General features: G+C 45.5%; 1 protein-coding gene across 3 annotated transcripts in view; it reads right to left on the reverse strand.

Annotated features, from left to right (window-relative positions):
- Positions 1 to 504: 504 nt before the first annotated feature.
- Ehf (ETS homologous factor) overlaps positions 505 to 25,377 on the reverse strand; it is a 42,368-nt gene continuing 17,495 nt past the window's right edge. For 2 of the 3 annotated variants that reach the window (XM_016002197.3, XM_076570174.1), the window contains 8 exons: positions 21,833 to 21,932; positions 16,823 to 17,068; positions 13,941 to 14,003; positions 11,556 to 11,624; positions 11,378 to 11,446; positions 5,526 to 5,588; positions 4,090 to 4,285; positions 505 to 3,992 (listed from right to left, as the gene is read on the reverse strand). In XM_016002197.3, coding sequence (XP_015857683.1) covers positions 3,893 to 3,992; positions 4,090 to 4,285; positions 5,526 to 5,588; positions 11,378 to 11,446; positions 11,556 to 11,624; positions 13,941 to 14,003; positions 16,823 to 17,068; positions 21,833 to 21,929 — 903 coding nt within the window. In that variant the 5' untranslated portion in view covers positions 21,930 to 21,932 and the 3' untranslated portion in view covers positions 505 to 3,892. Of the gene's footprint in view, positions 3,993 to 4,089; positions 4,286 to 5,525; positions 5,589 to 11,377; positions 11,447 to 11,555; positions 11,625 to 13,940; positions 14,004 to 16,822; positions 17,069 to 21,832; positions 21,933 to 23,838; positions 23,998 to 25,377 lie in introns of those variants that run through there. The other variant, XM_076570173.1, reaches the window with a different exon arrangement.

The following is a 25,377-nucleotide window of genomic DNA, read 5'->3' on the forward strand; positions in this document are numbered from 1 at the left end:
TTGCTTTCTCAGCTCTCCCTAAACCAGCGGCACCCCCTCACCTGCTCTCATCCCCTCCAGCCTTTCTCCTGGCTCCACACATGGGATGTGCTATGTTTGATTTTTCTTTGTCTGTTTCCACATGACAGAGCTACAGTAGAGCTGAGCAGCTTTGTCTCTATCATCCTCCACAACATCTGGCACAGGAGAGAGAAATGCCAACAGCTGGGAACTGGAAAGATGGCTCAGCACTTAAGAATGCTTGATGTGTCTGTAGAGTACCTGGGTTTGGTTCCCAGCACTCAAATCCAACTGCTCACAACCACCTGCAATTACAGTCCCATGAGACCTGACACCTTTTCACACACATGGTGTACAGACAAGCAGGTACACACACACATATGCACAAAATAAATAAGTCCTTTTTTAAAAAAAAAAAAAAAAAGGCACTGATGTAACCAGAAGCCATGTTCTGTTCCTGCATTTAGTTTGCAGGACAGCTTATCCCAAAGAAGGAAACACATCTCCAGCATGGCCTCTGTGGTTTTTATTAGTGTTTTCTGGGACCCATCAAACAAACAAATAAAAACATATTTCTGAAAAATAGAATTCTTTCATTGAACAGAAACCGTTTGGATTTAACAGTTTAAGGGGGAAAGGTTCTGATTTAAAAACAAAACAAAAACAAAAACCAGTGGCAGTAGGGTTGCTGTCCACCAATTACCAACCCAGAAGCCGATGGCAAGAATAAAATTTATAGCTACAGAACGATTAACCCCAATTCAACTAAACTTGGAAGCCCACATGTTTCAGAAAGTTTATGAGACACTGTTCCAAGAAATTGGGTTTTCTTAATGGTCTCCTTACGCTAGACTCTGCATCTTGAGCCTCACAGCTGAGGATCACTCACCTGTGACACGAAGATCGCCATGATGGCGGTTCATTCTCATAGTCCGTGTTCCTCCATAGGTCCAGATCATGTGCCTTGTACAACCTATATTCTCACATACACTCCTCACATATTTGATGCTCCACTACGCACAGGACACCTGCTAGGTGCTTTATTTAAACTACAGAAGAATAATGTAGTTGCTTCTCCCTCTCACTGCTCTCCCTTTTCTTACATTTTATACACTAAAAAAAGGACACACTTGCAAAACTAACATCTAACATGCATGGCTAACCTTTTCAAAATATCCCTCAGCATTTTTCAAGAAAGAAAAAATAAAAACCAACCCCTAAATACTAAAACTGAAAACGGTTTTATGCTTAAATATCAATTAACATCATATAAACACATTTATAATCTTCATTGATTAAATAGGTCAGGGGTTCATTGCTGGTATCTTGTAACCAGGTTAAGTCTCACAGTTCTGGGTAAGGCAATAGAATTCTCCTCCAGCAGACACTGATGTGTGGAACCAAGCAGCCTGTTTGAATTTCTTTTCAGCACAGGTAGAGGCAAAGGAGAGTTGTCACAGTAAAATGTTCATCAAAGAGGATATGTCCTTGAAGGTTCGGTTATTGTGCTCTGTTCTGGAGAAGTGATTCACATCCCAGTTATGAATATGACTGGTGTCTGTCCAGTCAGAGGAGTCTCCCAGAAGATAGTCATCATTCATTCAGTGAATAGTTATCCTGTTGCACCCCAGGTATGAGGATAACAAAAGGGATCAGACTTGGTCCCTGCCCTCAGAGAGCTTACAATCTAATCAGACAGGAATTTGAAGGAAGGCTCTGTGCATGAAACTCATGGCCTGGGTCTGCCTTGCTCAGGCAGCACACTGAAGAAGTTGTGGACCTATCCCTGGGATCCAGGGCCTTGCTTAATTTTATCAAGTCATATAGGAGCCTCAGATGATCTCAGACTTGTGAAGTATTAATGTTCCATTACTTGACTTAGGTTCCCATGGAAACCACTAATATGTCACTTTGGAATATTCAAGGAGACTGTTTTTGGTGAGCCATTAGCCGATTAATCACAGATGAACTTATCAATTAAGTGATGATTCCCTAGAGAAAGAGGGCTTCTCTGTAGGGTTTTCCTTTCGAACTGTGGTGGGACACGCTCTGCTACTCCCCAAGCTGGCATAGCTTCGTTACCTGGAGTTCTCCAAGTCATGAAAACAGCAAATTCAAGCCAAGAAAATAGATATGCAGAACACTTAATACTGCAGCCTATTGAAATAGGCACCAGGTGCCAAGAAACTGTCACTCTCAGAGAACAGCACAATCTATTTGTCCACAGAACTGTTCCCACCAGTCCTCTGTAGACTCTCCTACTCCTTGACAAGGATAGCTCTGTGACGGAGAAGCTGTAAAAAGAGCCAAAGCCAGTTACAGCAATCAGAGAAACTCACAGGCTTGAGGGAAGGGAACCCCCGAGAAAGACCTTGCCACCCTAGACCAAAGCCAGGGAAAGCCATGCAAAGAACAGCAGAGAGAAGACTGCCAAATGCCCCTAGTACCATCACACACACACACACACACACACACACACACACACACACACACACGCACGCACATACACAGATTCTTTCCTCAGTAGATCCTTCTGCAGTGTAAACTTCTCTCTGCATTCCCAGGGCAAACATTTCCTCCTGAATTTCCCGCTATGTCACTGCATTTATCTGACCTTGGCTTTCATGTGGCAGCCTGAAAAGAATGTCTTCCATCTATTGCATCCTGTTGTCACTGATATTAAAACACACACACACACACACACACATACACACACACACACACACACACACACACACACACACAAACTAAAAATACATTGACTTCGAGGTCTTGCTTTTTCTTTACTCTAGGGACTAAAAGATTCTACAAATCTCTTTGTTCTAAGACTGAATGGCTACCTTTATATTGACTAGTTCAATTGATGTTCTTACTCAAGGGTATTTTCGTCCCCCTAGAGACACTTGACAACTTCTACGAGCACTTCAGTTTGTGACAGGTACAAAGTACTGGTGGAGGTCATAGATATTGCTACACATTTTACAATGCACAGTACAACCCCCGCCACAAAGAATGAACCAACCCCAAATGTCAACTGTACCCAGCAAGAATCTTTAAAGTACAGATACAAGAGCATGCTCATCAGCCATCCCCATGCCACCACCTCCTTTTCCCACCTTTTTTTCAATAGTTGGGCTGAATTCTACATAGCTAGAAGTGACCACATGAAGCAAATGACATTTTTAACCATCCAAGTGTAAAGGGGGTACAGGAGAGTCATCCCTGAATGAGGGTAAGTCCTTCCCCCACCATCATTCTCATTTATTTAAACATTCCCAGTCATGTAATCATGCAGTGATTATAGGCCACTCTGGATTATGGAAGTTGCCATTCTCTATTCCCTATCTCCTAAGTCAAGTCAATTTTCCCAGCATCCTTTGGGTTGATCCCATCAATCTGAGACCCTGAACTTTTGTCCTACCAATGAATCCCATTTCTCTTGAGGAGGTCACATGGATGCTTATGTGCAGAGAACACATCGCCTTTTCTCTGAATCATCTTGTCTATGAAAATATTTAATGCCCTCTTATTTCTTTTCCCTTCCTCTTGACAAGAAGCGCAAGGCTACAGGCCCTGTTGTTCTCGGGGTAGGAAAAAAACAAAACAAAACATCACAACAGAGGCAACAGCACATCACAACCACATACAGCTTCATAGTTCACAGAAAACTGTGTACGTTTGCTCCCCACATAGGACATACTTCAAAGTAACAAAATAATTTTTTCATCAACTGTAGTGTTCATTCTTCCCATCAGAAGTAGATTTTTTTTTGTCCCTTCATAGTACATAAATATCACTGAAAAGTAGTCTTTGAAATATTTACGTCCAGTTCTTCATTGATCATAATCCATTTGCTGTGTGTTTTTGGTTTGTGTCCCAAGTGTTGGCAGCCTCAGTTCTCATTTTCTCTCCATCCACGAGCATTCTTCCCAAATTTATAGACCAGCCGTCGTCCGTCCACACGTTCCAGGATTTCCCGTTTGTAGTAATATCTGTAAGAAGGAGATGAGTAAGGTAGTCATTCAGTCTGAACACTGAGGGAGCACCTGCTCTGTGGCCTTGCCATTGGAAGAACATGAAGTTGCTCACCTCATGGCCCGGCTGAGCTTCTCATAGGTCATACTACTGTTGTTTTTCTTTTTCCCCCACAGCTGAGCCACAGCCTCTGACTTCAGGAACCTGAAGATGCCTTCTGAACGGTCTTCCCATTTGATCAGCCCTGGGTTCTTATCTGGACTCAGGAGAATGTCTCGAATGAACTCCCATAAGTGAGTCCCTCTTGGGTCTGATGAAAAGCAAGACACGATGACTTATTAACAGCTCAAATCAGAGAGCAGGAGGGAGAGACAATGTGGAGTTACAGCTTCTTCCTTGAGATACAGAATCACCAAATAGTCATTTTAGAATGAACAACTAGTATAGTCAAGGCATGGGAAATTTCAGTGGTTTAACCAATGTGGCACAACCAACCACTGGCAAAGCCAGGACTAAAGAATTGATGTTAACCATGTAATCCAGGCTGAGTTTCTCCTAGTTATTGTTCACAAATAGACTGGGCTTCATTTCAGACATCGATCCTCAGCCATTTATCTAATACCTCCCTTGGTTACCCCAACCCTACAGCTGTGCTTCAACCATGGCGACAGCAGAGCATAGAGTCTTAACACCAAGAGCATGTTGGGTAGAGGGAATTTTCAAAAAGGGATCAAGGGAACCAACTTAAAAGCTAGGCAGCTCCTGGAATTTGATTTTACTTCCAGGAGATGCATGTCAGAGCCCCTTCCCCATGGGACTTGGGGAACAGTATGAGTTTACCTTTATAGGATAAGCTGGTGGAGCAGAGTGAAGACACCCCAGGTTTCTGGCAATTCTTGATTGTACAATCTTGACAGTTCTCTGTGCCCCCTCTAGTCTATGTCTCTGATAGTCCATATTCGTTCATAAGGACTTTGTTTTTTGGTTTCTGGTTTTTTGGGGTTTTGTTGTTGTTGTTGTTTTGTTTTGTTTTTTGTTTTTTTTGTTGTTGTTGTTGTTTTGTTTTGTTTTTGAGACAGGGCTCTGGAACTCGCTCTGTAGACCAGGCTGGCCTCGAACTCACAGAGATACCATCTGCCTCTGCCTCCCAAATGCTGGGATTAAAGGCATGTGCCACCTCTGCCTGGCTGTTCATAAAGTTTTAGCCCTGGGGAAATCCAACTCCCAGAGAGCAAAGTTGAGTCTTCAGAACAAACAGTCATTTCTTGGGACAAGACCTCCCCCAAAGAAAAAGTGATGCATCTCAGACACTCTTTCCCATCTCTCTCCTTGCCCTACCCTGTTTTCTCCTAGACAAAGGGAAGTCTAACCTTCTGTCCACAAGTTCTTATCCACTCAGTGTCCTAGTTTTAGAGAAATTAAGATGAGGAAGAAATCCCCAGGAGGTCCCACTTTCAGAAACAGTCACATAAGGAGTCCCTTTGACAGAAAACAAGCCACCTATAGAAGCAAAGGAATGGAGACGGAGGAAATAGTGCCAGGCAACTTACTGTGCTTTTTGGTGTGGGACTTTACAGGGTGGTCTTGTTCCTTTTTCATATCAGGTGACTCGGCTAAGGAGAAAAGTGAGAGCACCTCAGTTCACACACCTCACGTAAGTATTGTTCTCGTCACACACTTCATCAGTGTTCACTGACCACCCACTGCATGTCAGTACTGTCTGGCTGTGCGGCAGTCATAAAACAGAGGATGCATGCCATGGAGAAAAATAATGCAGGGTAGAAATGGCGGTCGAAGTAGAGAAGTGGAACTCGTTTACAACTTAATACAGCAGAGTCACGGAAGAATTCTGCGACACAGGGACCCATGGGATGTGGGGGAGGTGGCCACTCAGAGACTCTGGGGACAAACGTTCTATAAATGAAGACAGTAAGTGCAAAGGGCCTCAGGTCACTGTGCATTAAATGTTTACACAGCACAGAAAGAAGCCAGTGCGGATGTAGACAAGGGGCAGAGAGATGGGCAGAGATCATTAATGCCTTACAGAAATTTTTGAAAGGACTTTGTTCTGCTTCATTCTGAGAGAGATGGTAAACCATGGGAAGATTTAGGTCATCCAAAGGATGTTTTTATAACATAATACAAAAATGTAAACACTCAAAACAAAGGAGGATAACGTTTAAGCTAGAGGAGTGCCGGTTTTTGGCATGCAAAGTTACATTTTAATCACCTTGACAAAGGGGCCATTGAGTGGCCTGAGCCTAGCACAGAGGGCCACAGTGGACTATGGAAACACAGATTAGTTTAACAAATGACTCTTTATGGTAACCCTTTCACTGTCTCCATAGAGGAGAAGACAGAGGCAGATCTATGATGTGATAATTCTCCTAAAAAAAAAAAAAAACCTAAAACACTGATGTTCTCAGGTATATATGACAGGTTGAAAAGTTTAATCCCAGCAAAACAACAAGCTGAACGATGAAGGCTAGGGATGAAGGGGGGATGAGAGGAACAGCGGGAGACTCAATGACATGCCACAAGCGCAGTTTCCCTGCAGGAACAAGGTCAATTGTCCACCAGGCAGTAGGATGAACACATAATGCCTGGTGATTTATTACATAGATTTACAAAGAACTAGAACCAAGAAGTCCCAAGGCTCCCAGCACTGAGACGATGAACACTGAAGAGGCGGGGATGCTAGCTAGCTACCAAGTCTGATTTGATTATCACATATTATATGCAAGTATCAAACTGTCACAGCATGGCTCATAAATGTATCATTATTACAGATTAATTTTTTTAAGATGAAGAAGGGATCGAAGCGATGGTTCAGCAGTTAAAAGCACATGTTGCTCTTGCGGAGGATTTGAATTGGTTCTCAGCACCTACATGGTTCACAACTATCTGTAGGTCTAGTACCAGGGGATCTGATGTCCTCTTCTGATTACCACGGTCACCAGGCAAGCCCATGGGACACATATATATGTACAGGCAAAACACTCATGTGCATCAATTAAAATAAATGCATCATTAAAAGAACTGTTAAAGGAAAGGAAAGTAACAACCTAGGGGCCCTCCCCCAGGTGTGTGGGTCTGTCTGTCTGTGTCTGTGTGTGTCTGTGTTTGTATATTTCCAAGGTTGCCTCAGGTATTGTGTGGACCATTGGCGATCTCATCCCAAGTCCCGTAATCAATAGCTAGCCAGTTTTGATTCAACATAGTCTCTAAACACAAGTCAATCCTTCAAAGAAATTAAGCAAAACATGTCCCTTCTTGTGACATTATAGAAGAACTTCCTAACCTAAGGATCCCTGTTAAGGCCTTTGAGAGCATTCTAGATTCATCAACACAGGGAGGGGGTCCAGGCAAGCATCTGATAGAGCAGGCCACTATTCAAAAGAGAGTTTATGAGCCACCAAAGTTAAAGTGACTAAACAGGCTGGGGACATGGGGGGACATGGCCCAGGGTTAGAGCACTCGTACAAAGAAGGCCCTAGGCTTGATCCCCAGCACCACCAAAGTAAAATGATAAGATAAAATAGTTAAGAAAAAATAACTCCTATTTATTAAGTTCTTGCCATGGACCAGACACAATACAAAACATTTTCCATATGTCATTCATAAAATAATGATATGAGGTAGATGCTATTATATAATTCATACAAAAACCCTGTAAGGTTGGGTCTGCTCCTATGGAGGATCCAAGAAAGAGCCTAAAAGTAGAGCCAGGCTGTAAATACCAGTAGTTGGATCTCAGAAGAAGCCTCCTAAGGGGGAGGGTCTTTGGTCACATAACACACTTCTCAAATGTCCTTCCAAGAGCCAATCCACTTCCATAGTGTCTACACACACACACACACACACACACACACACACACACACACACACACACACAATTCCTATGCACTGTTTTTATACTTCCCAGTGTGTGGGTATACCTATCCATCCATCCATCCATCCATCCATCCATCCATCCATCCATCCATCCCTGAGCTTCTCACGCTTCCACATTCCTAGCAGGTTTTCCAAAAGTCACTGAGATGAGAAGAGGGATTAAATAAAAGAGAAACTCCTCATTCTGAGTAAGAATTGCTCTCCTGGCATTGGTGCCAGCAGGGCCTGGCCTTATGTGGTTTTCTCTGAAATCCAAAAGGACCAATACACAGAACTGGAAAGGACGCCTCTCTCGGCCCCCTGCAGTTCACAGGCCAAGGTTGCAACACCCCACCAGGACATGATGACATTGAGACAGGTCTGGCACCCACCCCGGTTTCCCAGTGATACATCACCCTGACAGGGCCACGTTGTTCTGGAGACAAAGAATGGCATTTACCCAGTAGGCCATAAGCAAAGCTCATTTTCCAATGAGATCCAGGAGGGAACAGGGCCATGATTTCAGAGCCAGGGATGACTTCAGAAAAACACAAGAGTTTCTTGGCCCACTGGCCTTACTCAGTACACGGGGGCTCCAATCTGACGCAGAATTCATCACTTTGGGGTTATGGTATCTTTGAGAATTGGATGAACACCTAAATGTTCTCCACTAGAAAATGCAAGTGTGTCACACTAATGAAATTTCGTCAGTCATTTTGGGAATCCCTGGCTCACTTAGGGGGTTCATAGACTCTAGATTAAAAGACTGAATTGATTCTCTTTGAGATGTCAGCCCTTTCGTCAAGCTAGACCATACACACACACACACACACACACACACACACACACACACACACACACGAGGCCAGATGTCCCCATCCTCACATAGGAGAAAAAGTAATCCAAGACAAAAAGATGGATGTTTCTTCTAGACATTCTCCTCCTGCCAACATGCAGAGGAAGCCACAAAAACCCTACCAGCCTTAACTCTAAGGCCTTTTGATCTAGGAGCTCATTTAATACAACTGCCTCTCTCTGCCCCCTTGTACTCCCCACTGCCACAAAACAAAAGCCAGACTTTTGAAGTGGGCCATATGGTCAAGTGATTCATTTTCATAAAATAATGGCTAGCTCGACAGAGGTTGTCCAGCCTGGCTTTCTCTTGTTTCTCTCTCAGACACTTGGGGTCAAGGTGTCTGTGGGGTCCAGGCAGAAGCAGTCCCAAGCCCTGAGTTTACAGTCTAAGTGGGAGCCTATGCTTTTCAGCCTAGCTGCTTCTCAAGAAAGCAGAGATTAGATGTATTTGCATATGAGTCAGCTGTGAGCCATTTCTTTACGGGATATACAAATCTTAGTGTTCTAATAGACCGTGCCACCCTAGCTTGAGGCTCAACAAGTCAGTAGATAAACACATCAAGCCCGAGTTGGCAGGACTGGCTTCTGCTTCTATCGAGCAGATCAGAACACTGGTGGCAGCCATTTTATGGAATGGGCAGATGAAAAAAAAAAAATCAAAACAAAGCCGGCTTCCCCACCTGCACTATCGAGGAGACCATCAGTTGACACAGAGCCTCTCCTTAGCTCAGCTTGAACTTGCATGAAAACATAGATAGATGTTTAACTGCACCCTATTTTATAGGAACTTGACATAGCAAGACTAGGACAGATGGCAAAGGTCTTTGGGGGCATTCTGGCCCCATCCAGTAGAGACTAAACTATTCTGGAAGAAATTGACTCATATATGGTTGCTATTACTGTCCTACCAGACCTAAAATACAAAGAATTCACCAACTGCAGACACCATGGTGTTGTTTTACTTTGCCTTTTGTTTTTAAGATAGAAGGATTGAATTACTCATCTTGTTTTCCAGCTGTTCCAGCGTAAGGATGATAATGGAGAACAGGAGAATGGAGATGGGGTGGAGGTGAGGGGACAGATTCCTACAGCTCATTTTAAGGAAGGGCCATCTAAAACCACCACAAATAGGTGGATGCAGGGGACAGCAGCTCCTGCTGTTAGAGCATGCAGGTATAAGCTGCTGCCTTGACACCCTGCTGTTCTGAGATGCTAGAAGATCTAAGGCACAAGAGTGGAAGGCAGACAGACCAGGATGTGAGGTAACAGGGCTGTGACTTCCTGGGAGTTTGTGAGAAGCAGTTGGTTCCATTTTATCCTTAGCTGAAATCTTTTGCCGAATTAAAGACCTAACCGGAAAGTCGTGGCAGGTGACGCCACAGGAAGTTGGGGTGGAAACTAGTGGGTGACTTGGGTGCTTTATTCAGCCCTGAAGCTGGGAGTCTTCTCTAGGTGGCAACAATTGCCACGGAAAATTACTCAGATGGACTGATCCTCCATAGTGGCAATACACTACCTCCTTTCTGACATTGGCCTTGCTTCCTGATCACTTCACAAATCACTTCAAGGGACACGCACTAAAGGCTTGGGCGACAGGGCCGCCTTCAGATCTCAACTACAATTCCAAAAGTGCTTAAACTAGCTCCCAGCCCTCTCATTCAAGGGGCTTGACGGAAACAAAACTTCAAACTAAAAGCTCTCAATAGTTCAGTTCACACAACCATACATTCAACCAAAGCAAAAGAAGAGCAGGCAGTATTGTTCAAGCCCATGCTGTTGTTCACACAGACCCTGTTCATTTCCAGTTCTGTCACTGCCCCCAAGGTCAGTTCCTGAAGAACATTTCTCTTGCAGATGATGTCTCAGCTTCACAGACCCAGAAATAACCAGGTCAAGGAACAACACAAACTCTTTCTTTTAGCTAATTCTTATAGGACACATATAAATGTACCTGGTGTCTGAAAGCCCCTTCCCAGACCTAGCCCCCTATGTGCCAACATTGCTATAACCTTTGACAAAGCATTGTGGATAGTCCCAAGTTGTATCGAACCATGACCAATGCAACTGATGAGAACATCACTGACACAGGACAGAAGCTCTGATTGCAGAGTGCTGATGAGCCATCAAGGTTAGACCTCAAAATGGGCTGGGTTCAGGGGAGGGGGGCATTGGGGAGTAGGAATGTAAGTGCAGGGCTGCTGTTCAAACTTCCAAATCACTCTGTCTGTAGACCATGCCCTCCGGTCCACAGGTGTTTAGAGTTCATTGTTCTCTAAGGCCAAACATAGTTCAAAATGTATGTTTGGGATGCAACTGAAAATGAAATCTAGTCTTCTCTCCAATAAATACAAATGCTATTACCAAGTTTATTCCCAAAGCAAGTTTGTGTTAAAAACAGGGGGAAATGCAAGGAACTTTCATTGTCTTAAGAGAGTGACTAGTTACACAGAGTGGCGCAGAAGAATACTTGTGGAGGGATGTGCGCTGACAATCTTTGGTGTATACATACTGGCTGGGAAGTATAGCTACTCATCCAGATGACAATTCAGTTCATTCCCTAGCTTTTTAATGAGAAAGACTCCAGCCAGGTAGAAATGTAGGGTGGTGGTAGGTTTTATTGATCATTAGTAAGCACAGCCAAGAGGCAAACCCAGTCCATGTCTGGACAACTTACCAACTGGAAGGTGACTGGAGGTTGTCATGGAAATCTGGGCCCGGCAGAAAGTTTTGCTGTCCAAAAAATCTGCAGGGAGCAAAAACAAGAGAAAGGACATTGAGAGACCCTGCTGACAACACGACACTGGAGCAGAGCAAGCATGCGAAAGGGCCTTCAGAGTCAGGGAGTTAGTTACCTACTGTGCTACCATAGCTGGGGTCATAGAGATAGTTTTCTTCTTTCCATGTGTTCATAATGGAAGGATCTGCAAGGAACAGAGAATGGGGAACGTCAACAATTGTTATCTCTGGGCTGAAGATTTCCCATTCTAAGTGTCTGCTCATCCAAGAGCGTGAGGGAAGGAGGAGGCAGCCAAGCGGAGTAAGACTCCACTTCAGCACGGTGCGACTTTCTAACCATGTCAGCCCATCTTTCTCCCAACATCATATGAATCACTTTGCAATGCTTCTAACCTTGTGATATACACTCATTACATTTTCAGGATACACAATCCTGTCCTAGACCAACACTCCATTCTTCTAGAAATGCTCTAGCCTTGCTTGACCTCACTCCTGCCACATAATTACCAGGATAATTTTACTCTGAAGTGGAGGGAAAGCTTTGTTGGGGATGAATAAATGTATAATAAGGGGTTAAAGAGAATTCTTCTTTCTGGCGGTGGTAGGGAACTGATGGTGTTTCTTTCAGGAAAAAAAAAAAAAACTGGCCAGCTTTCTCACAATATCTTCATTGTTGAAATTCAAAGGGTAGCTAACCCTTAAGATGAGTGACAGCCACTGTTGTATAATTTTTCTCCAAGTAGCTTAAGAGGTGATATAAAATTCTCAAAACTCAGGAGAAGGGGAAAAAATGTTACCAAATCACCCAAAAAGCTTTTTATGAGTGGGCCTTTGCATCTCTGGGAGAAGCAGAAATGCCCCCCCCCCTTTTCTTATCGTGTATGCTATGTCTCAAGAGTTAGTTGGAGTGAGACACTCTTCAGATTGCAGATTAAGAGGAAACTCCCTTCCACCTGCCCCCAAGGAAGCCCAACTCCCACACGATCGCCAGATCCAGGCCAGCTTCCAACACAAGAATTCTCTCTGCAGGCTGGCCAAGAGCATGATGCTCTCACCTTGTCCCTGGCATCGAGCTCTTGGTCCCCAATCTGGGCTACACTGGCTTCGCCGATACCCAGGTTCCACATGTGAAGGTCAGGACGGCAAACCACTGGCTGAGCTGTTTTGTTTTTATAGCATAAATGGTATAAGGCCTGACTCACTGGTTAAATCCTTCTGTTTACAACATGGGGATTTAGCTGGTATTTGAACTCACAGCTACGTGTTTGGACACCCTAAGCCCAATCTCTTGGGGTTACACCCTTTGTCCTTGTTGGGTCACCTTGTACATCTGTTGTTGTCTCTAAAAACAATCTCCAAAGAGGTTTGGGGGTGGCCCCTCTGTGAGCCTCCTCTCCCCTCTTCCTAGGGTGGACCTTCTCCACCCTTGAGCTCAGCTTTTCTGAACCAGCAACACAAGAATGTCCGGATGGTCAAGGAGGATTATCATCTTCTTTGGAGCCTCTCCAATATCACCCTGGCCCTTGCAGTGGGGCTATATGTAAGGCCAAGGCCATTCTCTAAGCCAAATCCTGATCTGTCTACAGAGCTTGGGCAGGTCTACAAAACACAGACCATCCAAACTACAGGACAGGCCTAGGAAGGTTTAATTAACATGTTCAGCAGCTGGGTTTTTTTTTTTTTTCTTTAATAATGGTAGACCAGGGCCCTTATAAAAGATTAAATAACTGCATGGGCTAATTTTGGTGCCAAGTGACTCAAAAACCACCCCCAGGTCAAATTCTGTCCTTGGTGACTAGCACGCAACCCTCTGGGAGATCTCAGGCAAACGTTGTCAGCCCACATGGCCTATAATCTACCGGATGTGGACATACGGAGTGACTCAGGACCAGTGGCACCTGTGTCGTTTTTTGTGCCCATGAAGTTTGGGGGACAGAGGAGAGAGAACAAAAATGAATGTAGACATTATGAAACCACAGACTTTGTTCAGAGCCCGGGATAGGTTCTTTCAAGTGGAAATATCCTCGTGAGGATTGTGCTCCACAACCACCTTCAACATCCCCGTGGGTGCTCAGGAGGGCCCAGAGACTATGCCCCCTGCAGCATCAAGACAGCAGCTCCCTCCGTGTGAAGCTTACTCCCGCGGAAGGTGGAGAACAAAGACTTCTACCTTCCCCTTGCTTTTCTGAACCCAGCCTCACTCTTCCTGAGAAGAAAGCCCACCTTAGAGTCTGTATTTACCCAGCAACTGGCCTTGCATCTGGATGGTGCTGTGACCGGCGAAGGATGGCTCACCACCCATCTACACATTAGACACAATTGGTGGTCATTGGTGCCAAGAGCAAGGAAGAGGCTTATGGCAGGGTGGGGCTTGGAGACTGGGGAATGACCGCCATGGGTTCCCTGCCAGCTTTTCTCCCGTGGTCTTCTGTTCTCCCTCCTCTTTTTCTCCCCAGGGCTTGGCCTGGCCAATGTGGCTCCCTCTGCCTCTCCCCACGCACCTGTTTGCTCAGTCTTGACAATGACATTGTGTGTGGACTGGAAAAGGTCACTGCTGCACTGGCCTGTGAAGGACAGATGGAAAAGTCAGAGATCCTAGACGGAGTCAAAACCTGACATTTCAGTAAGAATACAGGCTCCGTTGAAGAGCATCTGCCATCCTGTTGTCTTTCCTGGTTGGCCGGCAGGAGTCTCCCTAGCCAGCCTCTGCAAACGCAAGTCTGGGACCATCTCTGGCCCCAGAGAACTAGTAGTCCAAGGCATCTGTACAAGTGGGATTAGTTGGTGTTAGAAGTAAGGAATGTAATAAACCAGAAGGCTACCTTCTCCAATACTAGGGGCTGCAAGACATTTGCTATTCTAGTCTTGGTCTCCTCCTGTGTAAATTCAGGGGACTAAACTGGATAGAGTTACTTACATGACTTCTATGATACCCTCTCACACTAAGATATCATATGAAATGGAAGTGAAAATGCACAGAAAGACATTTTAACTTCACTAGCACTTAAGGCTTTGATCTAAACTCTATCAACCCCACCTTTACTAGATTCATCTATGAGTCACATCTGGATAAAATACCATGAGCTTCCTATGCCTTCAGCACTCACACATGTAGTGTATCCCATATAGCCTCCTCTTAACTATAATGTATAAAAGCACACATGTGAATGAGTATACAGTGATTTTCCTCCCTGCAGAGATTATCAGTAGTTCATATTTCTGACCTTCAGTTTTCCCATCTTTAAAATGGGTACAATATTTTACCGTAAGTTTATTTGATAAATCAATTCACAGTATAAAATATTCATAACAAATGTAACCTAATAGAATATGTATAGAAATTGAAACAACAAGCCCACAGTGGAAACTCCTACCATGTGGCACTTTGAGGCAAGAATAGTAAGGCCAAACAATTCATGGAAGGTCAAAGATGGTTGCCATACCTCCCAAGCCTCCCTGCCTTAGGCATCAGTCAGAGCAAAGCTTTACAGGAGTGGACATAATTAGAGGTGGTATTTTTAATTCTTCAACTATAAGTCTCCTCTTTGCAAAGATTCCTGAGGGTTATTTAAATGATAGAGCCTTGTTTTGTTTGATTCTACTAAGAAAAAAATGAGTAACCACCGCCATGAGATGAGTGGAGGGAAGGGAATGCCAGGGTGCCAGATGAGGACATCCAAAATGACACCATGGCTGCCAGCATCATTGCCACACCCGCTGCTGATGGCAGCTGTCCACATGGCTCTAGAGCTCACATTTACTGTGTTTGACTTACTTGTCAAACACAGGCTTTGCTGAGATATAAATGCACTTTCTAATGGGTCAGTGCGCCTCTCTCTCTCTCTCTCTCTCTCTCTCTCTCTCTCTCTCTCTCTCTCTCTCTCTCTCGTAAACTCTCACCATGGACAGTTTGCAAGGTGGCCTCCTGTATGTGAGATGAGAGACCTGAGGGAAGAATCTTGAGGTTTTAGGAACTATTCCAGAAATCACTGTAGAAATAGCCCATATGTTTTCAGGCCATTCGTTCTGTTTTCAGAAGTATTTTAATTATTGATCTATTTTTAAATATCTATTTTTTTATTATTTTTAATTGTGTGTGCCCTCATGTGTGTGCCTCTATATGTAGGTATGTGCACGTGAGCACAGGTGTTGCATGGATTGTCATGGGTGTTGGATCCCCTATGTAACAGGGGTTACAGGGAGTTGTAAGTGCCTGATGTGGGTGCTAGGAACCAACACAAGCCCTCTGTAAGAGCAGTGCATGCTGAGCCACCTTCCCAGCCCTGGTTACATACTTTTCAGAAAAGTGAGAAGGGGGAGGGTTAGCCTTGTTCCCTCCAGACACATGGATGAGTTTCGCTTGCCTACTTAAATACACTGGACTCTCATTTTAAGGACTTGGGTCTGGTTGGGTGTACTGGTGCATTCCTGTAATCTTAGAACATGGATGGCTAAGTAAAGAGGATTTTGAGTTCAGGGTCAACCTCAGTGACCTAGAAGAGTTCAGGGCCAGCTATGTAACCACATAGTCCAACCTAATCTCAAGATAACCAGACCAAATTTTTAAAAATTAAAATTAAAAAATACTGCATCAGTAAGTTTTTTCTAAAAACTATTGATCTTTAACAAGCAAATTAATGACTAAGAATTAAGTTACTACATTGTTTAAAAAATGTAAAGGAGGGCTGGAGAGATGGCTCTGCACCTAAGGGCACTTACTACTTTTGCAGAGAACCCAGGTTCAGTCCCCAGCATCCACATGGTGGCTCATAACCATCCATAACTCCAGTTACAGAGGATTCAGCACCCTCTTCTGACCTCTCCATGGGCACCAGGCATGCATGTGGTACAGATACATACACACCCACAGGCAAAACACTCAAATAAATAATCAAATAAAATAAAAAACATAGGAATTTTTTTTTAATGTGAAGGAAAATCCTGTCTTATTATGACAAGTATTCTGTGACTATTTGGCCAGCTCTGTCTCTCTGGAAATTAAGGCAGCCACAAGAAGATTTCATCAATGTTTCTAAGGGATTAGACACATCATACCTTAGAATGTGCCTCTACCCTTTCCACTCTCTGCTACCTCCCTGTCCTGGGAAATGGTAGTCACAGCGTCATGTCTGACAGGGAACCTGGCCAGCTGTGGAGCCCCTCAGCCAGCTGTGGAGCCCCTCAGCCAGCTGTGGAGCCCCTCAGCCAGCTGTGGAGCCCCTCAGCCAGCTGTGGAGCCCCTCAGCCAGCTGTGGAGCCCCTCAGCCAGCTGTGGAGCCCCTCAGCCAGCTGTGGAGCCCCTCAGCCAGCTGTGGAGCCCCTCAGCCAGCTGTGGAGCCCCTCAGCCAGCTGTGGAGCCCCTGTACTTCCCGGCACCACTCACCGTTCCACTTAAGATGCTGTAAGTTGCTGTAGAGCAGCTGCCCAGCAGAGCCCGCCGCCCGCGTGAATTCCTGCAGAGTCATGCTACACAGGTGTTCTCCGCTGATGTCAAACTCCTGGAAAGGGATGCAGCTGGCATCCAGCTGGTTGGTGTCCAGGAGGTGCTGCAGCCATTCCCACACTTGATATTTGGTCCAGTACTGAGGGTGGATTTCATGCCACTGGCCTCCAAAAAAACCACTGGAAACTGCAAAAATAGGATATGGCCCTGTGAGTGGCCCCTGCGTATTCCTGGGCAGTCTCAGACACAAGAGGCATGGCTGTGGATAATATAATGGGGACCATAACCACAGTCCCCATCCTGTGAGCCTCACCATGGGGGCTGAATACAGAATGTGCTCCGGATAGCGGGCTCCTAGCTCATGGAGGGGTTTACCCAATAGTGGCAGGGCATTGTCATATTCTTCCTAACGTGATGCCCATCTCTGAATACTAGATAATATGTGATACCTGAAGTACTCTAAGTTCACTGCCACCCCACTCACAAAGAGGTACCAAAGTGAAAGAGTTGGCTATGGTTTCATCTATTTTCCAGCTGATTGTACATATGCAAATACATTCACCTTGCCAGAACACCTCATGAATACCAAAATCTTAACATCCCTTATATAATGTCATATTTGCATATAACCTACACATTTTCTCTATATTTTTAATTATCTCTAGATTAACTACAATCCCCACAACAATGTAAATGCTATGTAAATAGTTTATGCTAGGTTGTTTGGAAAATGATGACAAGAAAAAAAAATTTGTGTTTGCTCAGTACAGATGCGTGTGTGTGTGTGTGTGTGTGTGTGTGTGTGTGTGTGTGTGTGTGTACATGTTTATGTATATGCAAGTGCATGCACATGTGTGTTGAATGGGTGCATGAAGAACTAGGAGCCATTGTCTGGGGGTTAGTATAGCTCTCCATTCACTTTTGGAAACAAGCTCTCTTCACTGAACCAGGAGCTCACTGATTTGGCTAGACTGGTTAGCCAGAGAGATCCAGGGGTCCACCTGTCTTTGCCTTTCCACTGTAACTCCAGTGGAGTTACAGATGTGATCCACCACACCTGCCTGCCTCTCGCAAAGGTACTGGGGTGGGGGGTGGGGGTGGCAGGTCTGGACTCAGATCCTTTTGCTTGCCTAGCAAACGCGTTAGCCATGGACCCATCTCTCTAGCCCAAGATGCATTTTTTTAAATTAGGAGTTGGTTGAGTCTATAGGTGTGGAACCCTGGGATGCAGAGGGCTAACCATAATTCTTTTCTCTTATACACACAGAAAGACAGAGACAGAGACCGAGATTCAGAGACAAAAGCTGAGACTCGTCAAACACAGACCATTTTCAACCAAAAATGGGACCTTCAATTAAGCTTCCCTTTCTCTGACGGCTTTACTCTTCCCTGCAGTGACAAATCTCGCCCCTGACTGGTGATAACTGCTCCAACACACCTTCCCCCCTCAGTTCCCATCAAAAGCTTCCTACTGCTCACTGAAGTAAGACCTAAGGCTGCCGCACCAGGCCCTGAAGCGCTCTGCCAACTGCTTATGAAGTGGCTAGGGTCCCCCGCGTTTCTTCTGTGTGGTCCCCAGGTCCCTTCCTCTCTCACCCTTTCCTGCTGTTTAGCTCTCCTCCTTTTGAATTCAGAGTCACAGTTTCCCCCAACTTCTTTGAGAACTGAACTTCCAGGAATCATGCTCAATGGCACCTGTTACGTCCTGCTTATCTTTACAGGCTTCTAAGTTCTGGCTTATTGTTCTTTGCAAACTGTATGTTCAAGGTCACGGACCTTCTGTCTTACTCATCTTCGTGTATCCATAAAAACTCCTTCGGAGCCATAGTGGGAGCTCATTACCTAGTCAATATGATTCCATTTCAGCTGAATTCTCGACTAATGCAGGAATACAGTTGTACTATGAGATAATCTGGATGGAGATGTAAAGTACATACCAGTGGGTAAATTGCTGAACATGTTACATGTCAGTGGTCCATGTACATGACTGCCTTGTGCTCACTTAAGAGAACTTCACAGAATTGGCCCAAGAGCATGCGAGCTCCAGAAGGGAATACCAGCCTCTAGGGCTGTGTTTCAAGGCTGAGGCACCTCAAGGTCTTCTGAAAACACAGGTAAAGAGGAGGAGCCCTCTTCCAAGAAAGGTAAACAGCAAAGGCAAGAGGCAGACACCTTGTAGCCCAGCAAGCCCAAGCTGGGCAAATGTAACTGAACTTGAGACACACTCAAGATCTGGACCAACGCTGCATGGCTTTTCCTGGGGAGATGTAAACTAGTGTCTGCTCACCCAGGATAGGACCCCAACAACAGACAAAAGGATCAATACCAAAGTCTAGCTCGGTGAGCTGCTGAGTTTAATTTGGTGTTACTTATAGGCACATAAGTGAGAGGTTCCTTTAGGTGGCTCTAAACAGCTGTCCCTCCAAGGGGGTCTTCTCCAGCCTACCCATCAACTGTTAACTGCTTCCGTATCTTTAGAGAGGGATGGAGCCTTGCATACTGCATTAGTTTTCCCGCCACAAAGTAATGTTAGTGGATCCCATCGTATGTGGGTCTCCTGTGAGAGGTCACAGCGATGCCAATTTCTAGAAGCCACAATCGAGCCATGATCAGGGGACAGCATTTTATGAGGAAAATGCATTTACAAGGAAAATACTCCTAACAGTCCCTTCAAAATCATGCTGGCCAGGTACTTAAAACTTCAGTGCCACTGCTATCACCAGGGATTGCTGCCCAAATGCAGATCCCAGCCCAGGAGGTATGGGCTAAGGCCTGCATTTCTGCATTCCTCGCAAGCTTTGCCATACTTCTGCTGCTGGACTGTGGAATGACAGGGAGATTCAGGACTCTATTCCCACAACGTCTCGGGGCTAACCCTCTATCCTACCGGCAGAAGGGAAAGAAGGGGTGAGGCTCTTAAGCCATCTCACTTTTTCTCCCCCTTCTGAATCCAGCCTCTGCTTCCTGACCTCAAAAGCAATAAGAGCAAGAAGGCAAGATCAATCAGGACATCAAGGTGCCTGCGATCGATCGCTATCTGCTGCTCACAGGGTGAGCCTCTTCACTCCCACCTTAGAGGCAAACAAAGGCATTCCCCAGCCCCTCCCTCAGGGGCCAGCACCAGGGCAAGGCAAGGAGTCCAAAACTTGAGGTCTACAGAAATTCTCCCCCAATCCAAAGCCTATGACGGAGGTTTCTATGTCCTTATTACTATTTTTATTATCACGTAATAATATGACAAACATGACATTGTGGAAGGATGAGAACTAGGTTTTCATTGTTGATGATGATCCCCAGTCCTAAAATAATTTCATTTTCAATAACAAGTAAGCTGTGGGTTTGCCAACAAAAGAACAACTATCATGAGCTCGGTGGCGGGCCTGAGACTCTCTTCCCTGTGCACTCAATGGGAGCCTAGTTACAGGCAACTTCTGATACTCTGTTTAACGCTGGGAGACAAGAGCCAGAAACTTGCCTGAAGTTGACTGGGAGAGGAATTCTCAGGCAGAGAATCATCAGGGTCCATCATGTCAGGAAAACTGAAAACCCAGTGGGTTCTGTTCTCTGCCATGCAGCTGACCTCCCTCTCCCTTCGGTCTTGACACCCCCAGAGCTAAAGAAATAAAAGTGACATCTGAATTCTACTCCCCGATAAGTCCACCACACCACTGTTCTCCAAGTCAAACAGTAGTGATGGCGCCTAGGGCCTGCCAAGACTTCCTGCTCTCTTTGGAAGATTATCTTTCTCTAGGTCCCCACAGCAAGTTCAAGGTCTGCCACGGAATATGTAACTGTCCAGAAAGGGCAGCTGTTTTAGGAGACAAGTGACCTAAAACAGGAAGGCCACCTGTTCAAGCTTCCTGCCATGCTTGGCTGGGATTCCAAACTAAAAGAGGAGTGCCACGTGGACCTGCCACTCAGCAGAGAATGTCACCCGACCATGCCCTCACTCTTGCTTCTCAAACTTTTCTAACAGGATGCATCTGTGTGTCAAGGTAAACAAGAGCAGCAGCATGGGCGGGGGTAATTAACAACAGGTGGGGGTACACTGAGTCCCTAAGCCAGCACTGTGGGACACCTAGCAGCCTGGCTGTGCTGGATGCCTTCACAGTGAAGCACAGAGCCCCTGATTCAGCTTTCACTGGGAGCCACAGACTGGATCACCAAACATTACATACAAGGCTTGTCACGAGGTCCTCCTACTTTTGAGTCTGTATGTTCTAGAGCAAAGCACTGGAAGACAGCACCCGGTTCCCTGACAACTCTCTCTTCCTTAAGCTGGGAAGGGATGGTAAATAAGGTAGAAAGTTTCAAGTATTAAAATCCTTTCTTCTTTTGTGTGTGTGTGTGTGTGTGTGTGTGTGTGTGTGTGTGTGTTAAATACATGTGTGTACTCCTGTACACACTCACCCTCCATGATCCTATCTTGATATCCTAATGAAACACTATTAAAAACTTCAACAAGATGGCTCCCTTCCCATGGGACATCTCATCTACCACTTCTACTTCCAACCCGAATCATTGCATCTTGGAAGGAGGTGGTGGTCTCTCACAAATGGGCCTTAACAGAGAGTCCTGGAAGCCTACAGAGCAAACAGCGTTAAAAGTTTACTCATACAAGAAAGTATGGATCAGTGGTACAGTCTGTGATTAGCAAAACACTGAGTTCAATTTCCAGCAGAGAGGGAGGGAAGGAAGGAGAAAGGGAGGGGGGAGAGAGGGAGAGAGGGAGGGAGGGGAGGAGGGAGGGAGGGAGGGAGGGAGGGGAGGAGGGAGGGAGGGAGGGAGGGAGGGAGGGAAGAGAGACACAGACAGAGAGACAGACAGAGAGAGATTTTTCCCTAACCTCCATGTCATCACTGAATACAACCAGGCATCAAGTTGGAAAAGAAGTCAGACCAGGAGAGAAGGGGGCTTGGGCAGTGCCAGCGACAGCCGCAGGGCCCTTACCATTGCATGCAGGGTAGCTGTCTGTCCAGGCTGGCTGCTGGTGGAGGAGGTTGTTGGCTGGGTTGAGATTCATTACACCACTTCCTTCCAGAATCATGATCTGCAAGGGATCAAATGGTCACTCAATCAGCGCCTCTTATACGAATGTCACTGGAGAATGACGATCATGGAGTCCATTTAAGAAAGAAAGAAAGACAACAGGAGAGAAAGAGAGGAAGGAGCATGTCCTTCCACCCATTGCCACAGCCCGTTCAGTAAAAGCAAAACTCATGGCGATTAAAACTTTCCAGGTTCAATTTTCATATGCATGAGGCAAGTTTTTATAGCCACCCATTCATAAATGAATAATCTCTGATCAGAAACGAGGCCGGGAAGAAAACGCAATACCTGCTCACAGGGCAAACCTGGCCAGTATCCAAGTGCTTCACAAAAGTGAAAATACCAGAGAGATTTTATTTGAAGCGGAATTTTGATCAGTGAAATCTCAGACCCAGCCCCTGTGTGAGACAACATTGTGAGTCCCCACCTAAGTGTCCCCCACACTTGAGGACACAGGAAGGCTTCCTCCATGCAGAGTCCTCCTTGAGATGAACTGGTCGTCTGAGGCCCTCCATCATATCTTAGTAGAGGTTTTTTGTTTGTTTGTTTTGTTTGTTTGTTTGTTTGTTTTTAAGCCTTTCAGCTTTGGGCTAAGATTAGGAATTCTTTGATTTCTGTGACAGACACTTCATCTTTCTGGTACAGAAAACTAAGATTTTATGTTTTGCTAAAAAGTTCTGGGTGGCTTTTCTTCTGATGGAGACCTGGAACATTCAACAGGTTTTGAAGCCATCCTCAAAGTGACTTCCTCCGATTCTCGATTGTGGGACCCAGAAGAACAGTTTTCATTCATAACCCATCTGGAACGTTGGAGCAATGTAAAACCTCTACATCTCAGAGGCATTTATGATGTGCCTGCCCCAAACGGGACACCCTACACACTACAGGTTGGAGCCTGGGAGTGTGCATAATCATGAAAGGGAAGGCAGGCTTTTTTCTGGACCTCGTGAAGCTGTGAAAGTCTCTCATTCTTCACACTTGAGCTTAGCCAAAAGGCCGAGAAGTGATGCCCCTGTTCTTTATAAAATGTTGAAGTGTGGATAGCCACAAATCATGGCTTTTTTTTTTTTTTTTGTCCTATTTGGAGGAAATTTTGCATCCTCAGGTGTCACCCATGTCAACAGATTGGAATGGTCCCCTCAGAGTAATCACACACACACACACACACACACACACACACACACACACACACACCTAACTGAGCTTCAGCTCCTCTGGTTGGTTCTATGTAGAACCTCAGAGAAAAGATATATAACCTTGAGAAAGCCTATAATACATTCATACATTCATGTATTCAGCCAATATTTACTGCCCTGATGAAGAGCTAGGTACTATCTGCAGGTTCTGAGGACAGTGCTGGCTTAGGGGTTAAGCTGGGCTGCACACCACTTGTAATTGTTGACTTCATCATCATCGTCGCTTGGTGAGCATGTAGGCTCACACCCAGCGTAAGAGGAGAGTGAAGAAAGACAGGCAGCGTAGAAATGACAGACCATTCAGTTAGTGAAGGGAGGCTTGGGAGGGCACCCAGGAGAGCTTGGGCCTTCATTCTGGTACCTGTATGAGCGCTTCAAAGCCAGAAGAGCCGGGATTCCGGCAAGCTCTCCCACTCGCTAGTTAGAGTGAGTGCTAGCTCACCTCGGTTACTCAACATCTCTTCACCCTCAGTCCCCGCTGTGCGAAAACACAGATTGTCACATCTAGCCCCGGACACTGGTTATGGATCAAACACATTTCCATACTTGCAGAACTTAGCACAAAGTTTAACAATTCAATGAAACCACTGTGGGAAAAACGGCTACTTCTGTGGATAAGTTGGACTCAAAACAACCCCAGGCCGCCCATTTCTCGATCTAAAAAGGTAAAACTGATTCTTAAGCCCCCTTCAAGAAAACTTTTGTTCTCACCAGGTCAAACCTTCCTTTCACACAGTCATGGAGACATTTTCCCATCGGGCTTTTCAGAACAATCCACCTCAGCTAATTCATCCATCGGGGGACTTGGCGGCTGGGGAGGGACAGGGCCCAGCCCTGGCTCGTGTTTGCTCAAGGCTGGGTTTCTTCCTTGGCAGCGTTTGCTCACCCACAAGCAGTGGAAAGGTTACTGTTTAACCCCAAGAGGGCTGAAGCTCAGAGCCCAGCCCTGCTGGAGAGCAGCCCTGCAGGCTCAAAGAACAGGCAGAGATAGGCCTCCCACCACCACGTCCCAAGGACTTGCCTGCAGGGCTGCTTCAAAGTGGGTATGTTGGTGGGGACGAGACCTGCTGGATCCAGCGGGAGCCTCCCTTTTAGCCAGTTTAGGGCTTTGTTCTCCACTTCCTGAAAGAAGGGGGGTGGTATGGGGCAGGTGGTATGGGGCAGGTGGTATGGGGCAGGTGGTATGGGGTTGGTCCCACTCTTCTGAGTTGAGGAGGGAACTGAAACTCAAGTTCCTCTGCTCACTGTAGATGATGCTAAGTTCTGTATCTGTCTCACTCAAAACTTCCTGAGTCTCACTTTCTCCAACTGCAAAATGGGTATATCATTAAACTCAAAGCCTGAGAAGAATCACCTGACACTATCTATGCCAAGGTCTTAGACACTCATAATAAGAGCTGGGGCTAAAGAGGTGGCTCCATCAGGGAGAAGACTTGCTGCTTTTGCAAAGGACCCAGCACCCACATGGTAGATCGTAACCATCCCTAACTCCAGTTCCAGGGAGTCTGATATCCTCACCTCTTCAGGCACCAGGTACACACAAGCTGCACATACCTTCATGTAGGCAGAAGACTCATACACATAAAACAAACAAACATCTAAAACAGCAAGATTTTATAATAAAGAGGATAAGGACATTTAAAAAAGAATTTGGTAAGTGTCTCAGGCCAGTTCTCATGGGATCCTTTCCTTGAGGCAGACATCATTTCTCAACACAACCTTGTGGAAACTTCCGTAACTATTCCCAACTCACAGAGAAGCCTTTAGGACGTCAAGGTCTCAGCTGCTTTATCACCTCCCACTCTGTACCCTCTCCCAAGCCCTCCTCTCTGCCAGCACCCCCTTTCCAGGGGAAAGCAGGCAATGTGGTGAGGGGCCCTTTTTACAGGGCCTGTTAAATGGTTACCACTCATAAAAGAGTTTATGTGGCTTAACCCCTAGTGAGTCAGAGTTCATGGGAGCTCCCCTAGGCTTGTAAGTAGAGACGGTCCTGGACCCTGACAGCAGCCTCAGGAGCTGCAGGAGGCACCTTGGGTGGACTAGGCTGGCCAAGGCCTTTGGACAAGCCTACTCCCTTCCAGGCCCAGTTTTTCAAATATAAAATGTAGACATTTGTCCTCCAACAGACTCTCAGGACGGTTGAGGAGATCAAATGAGATAATGGATAATAAATGTGCCTTGAGAACTATAAAAAAGCCCTATTATGACCAACGTACCCACACCCCCGTATGCTAATATAGACTTTCCATG

Source organism: Peromyscus maniculatus, chromosome 4, assembly GCF_049852395.1.
Source record: "Peromyscus maniculatus bairdii isolate BWxNUB_F1_BW_parent chromosome 4, HU_Pman_BW_mat_3.1, whole genome shotgun sequence".
NCBI lineage: Eukaryota > Metazoa > Chordata > Mammalia > Rodentia > Cricetidae > Peromyscus > Peromyscus maniculatus.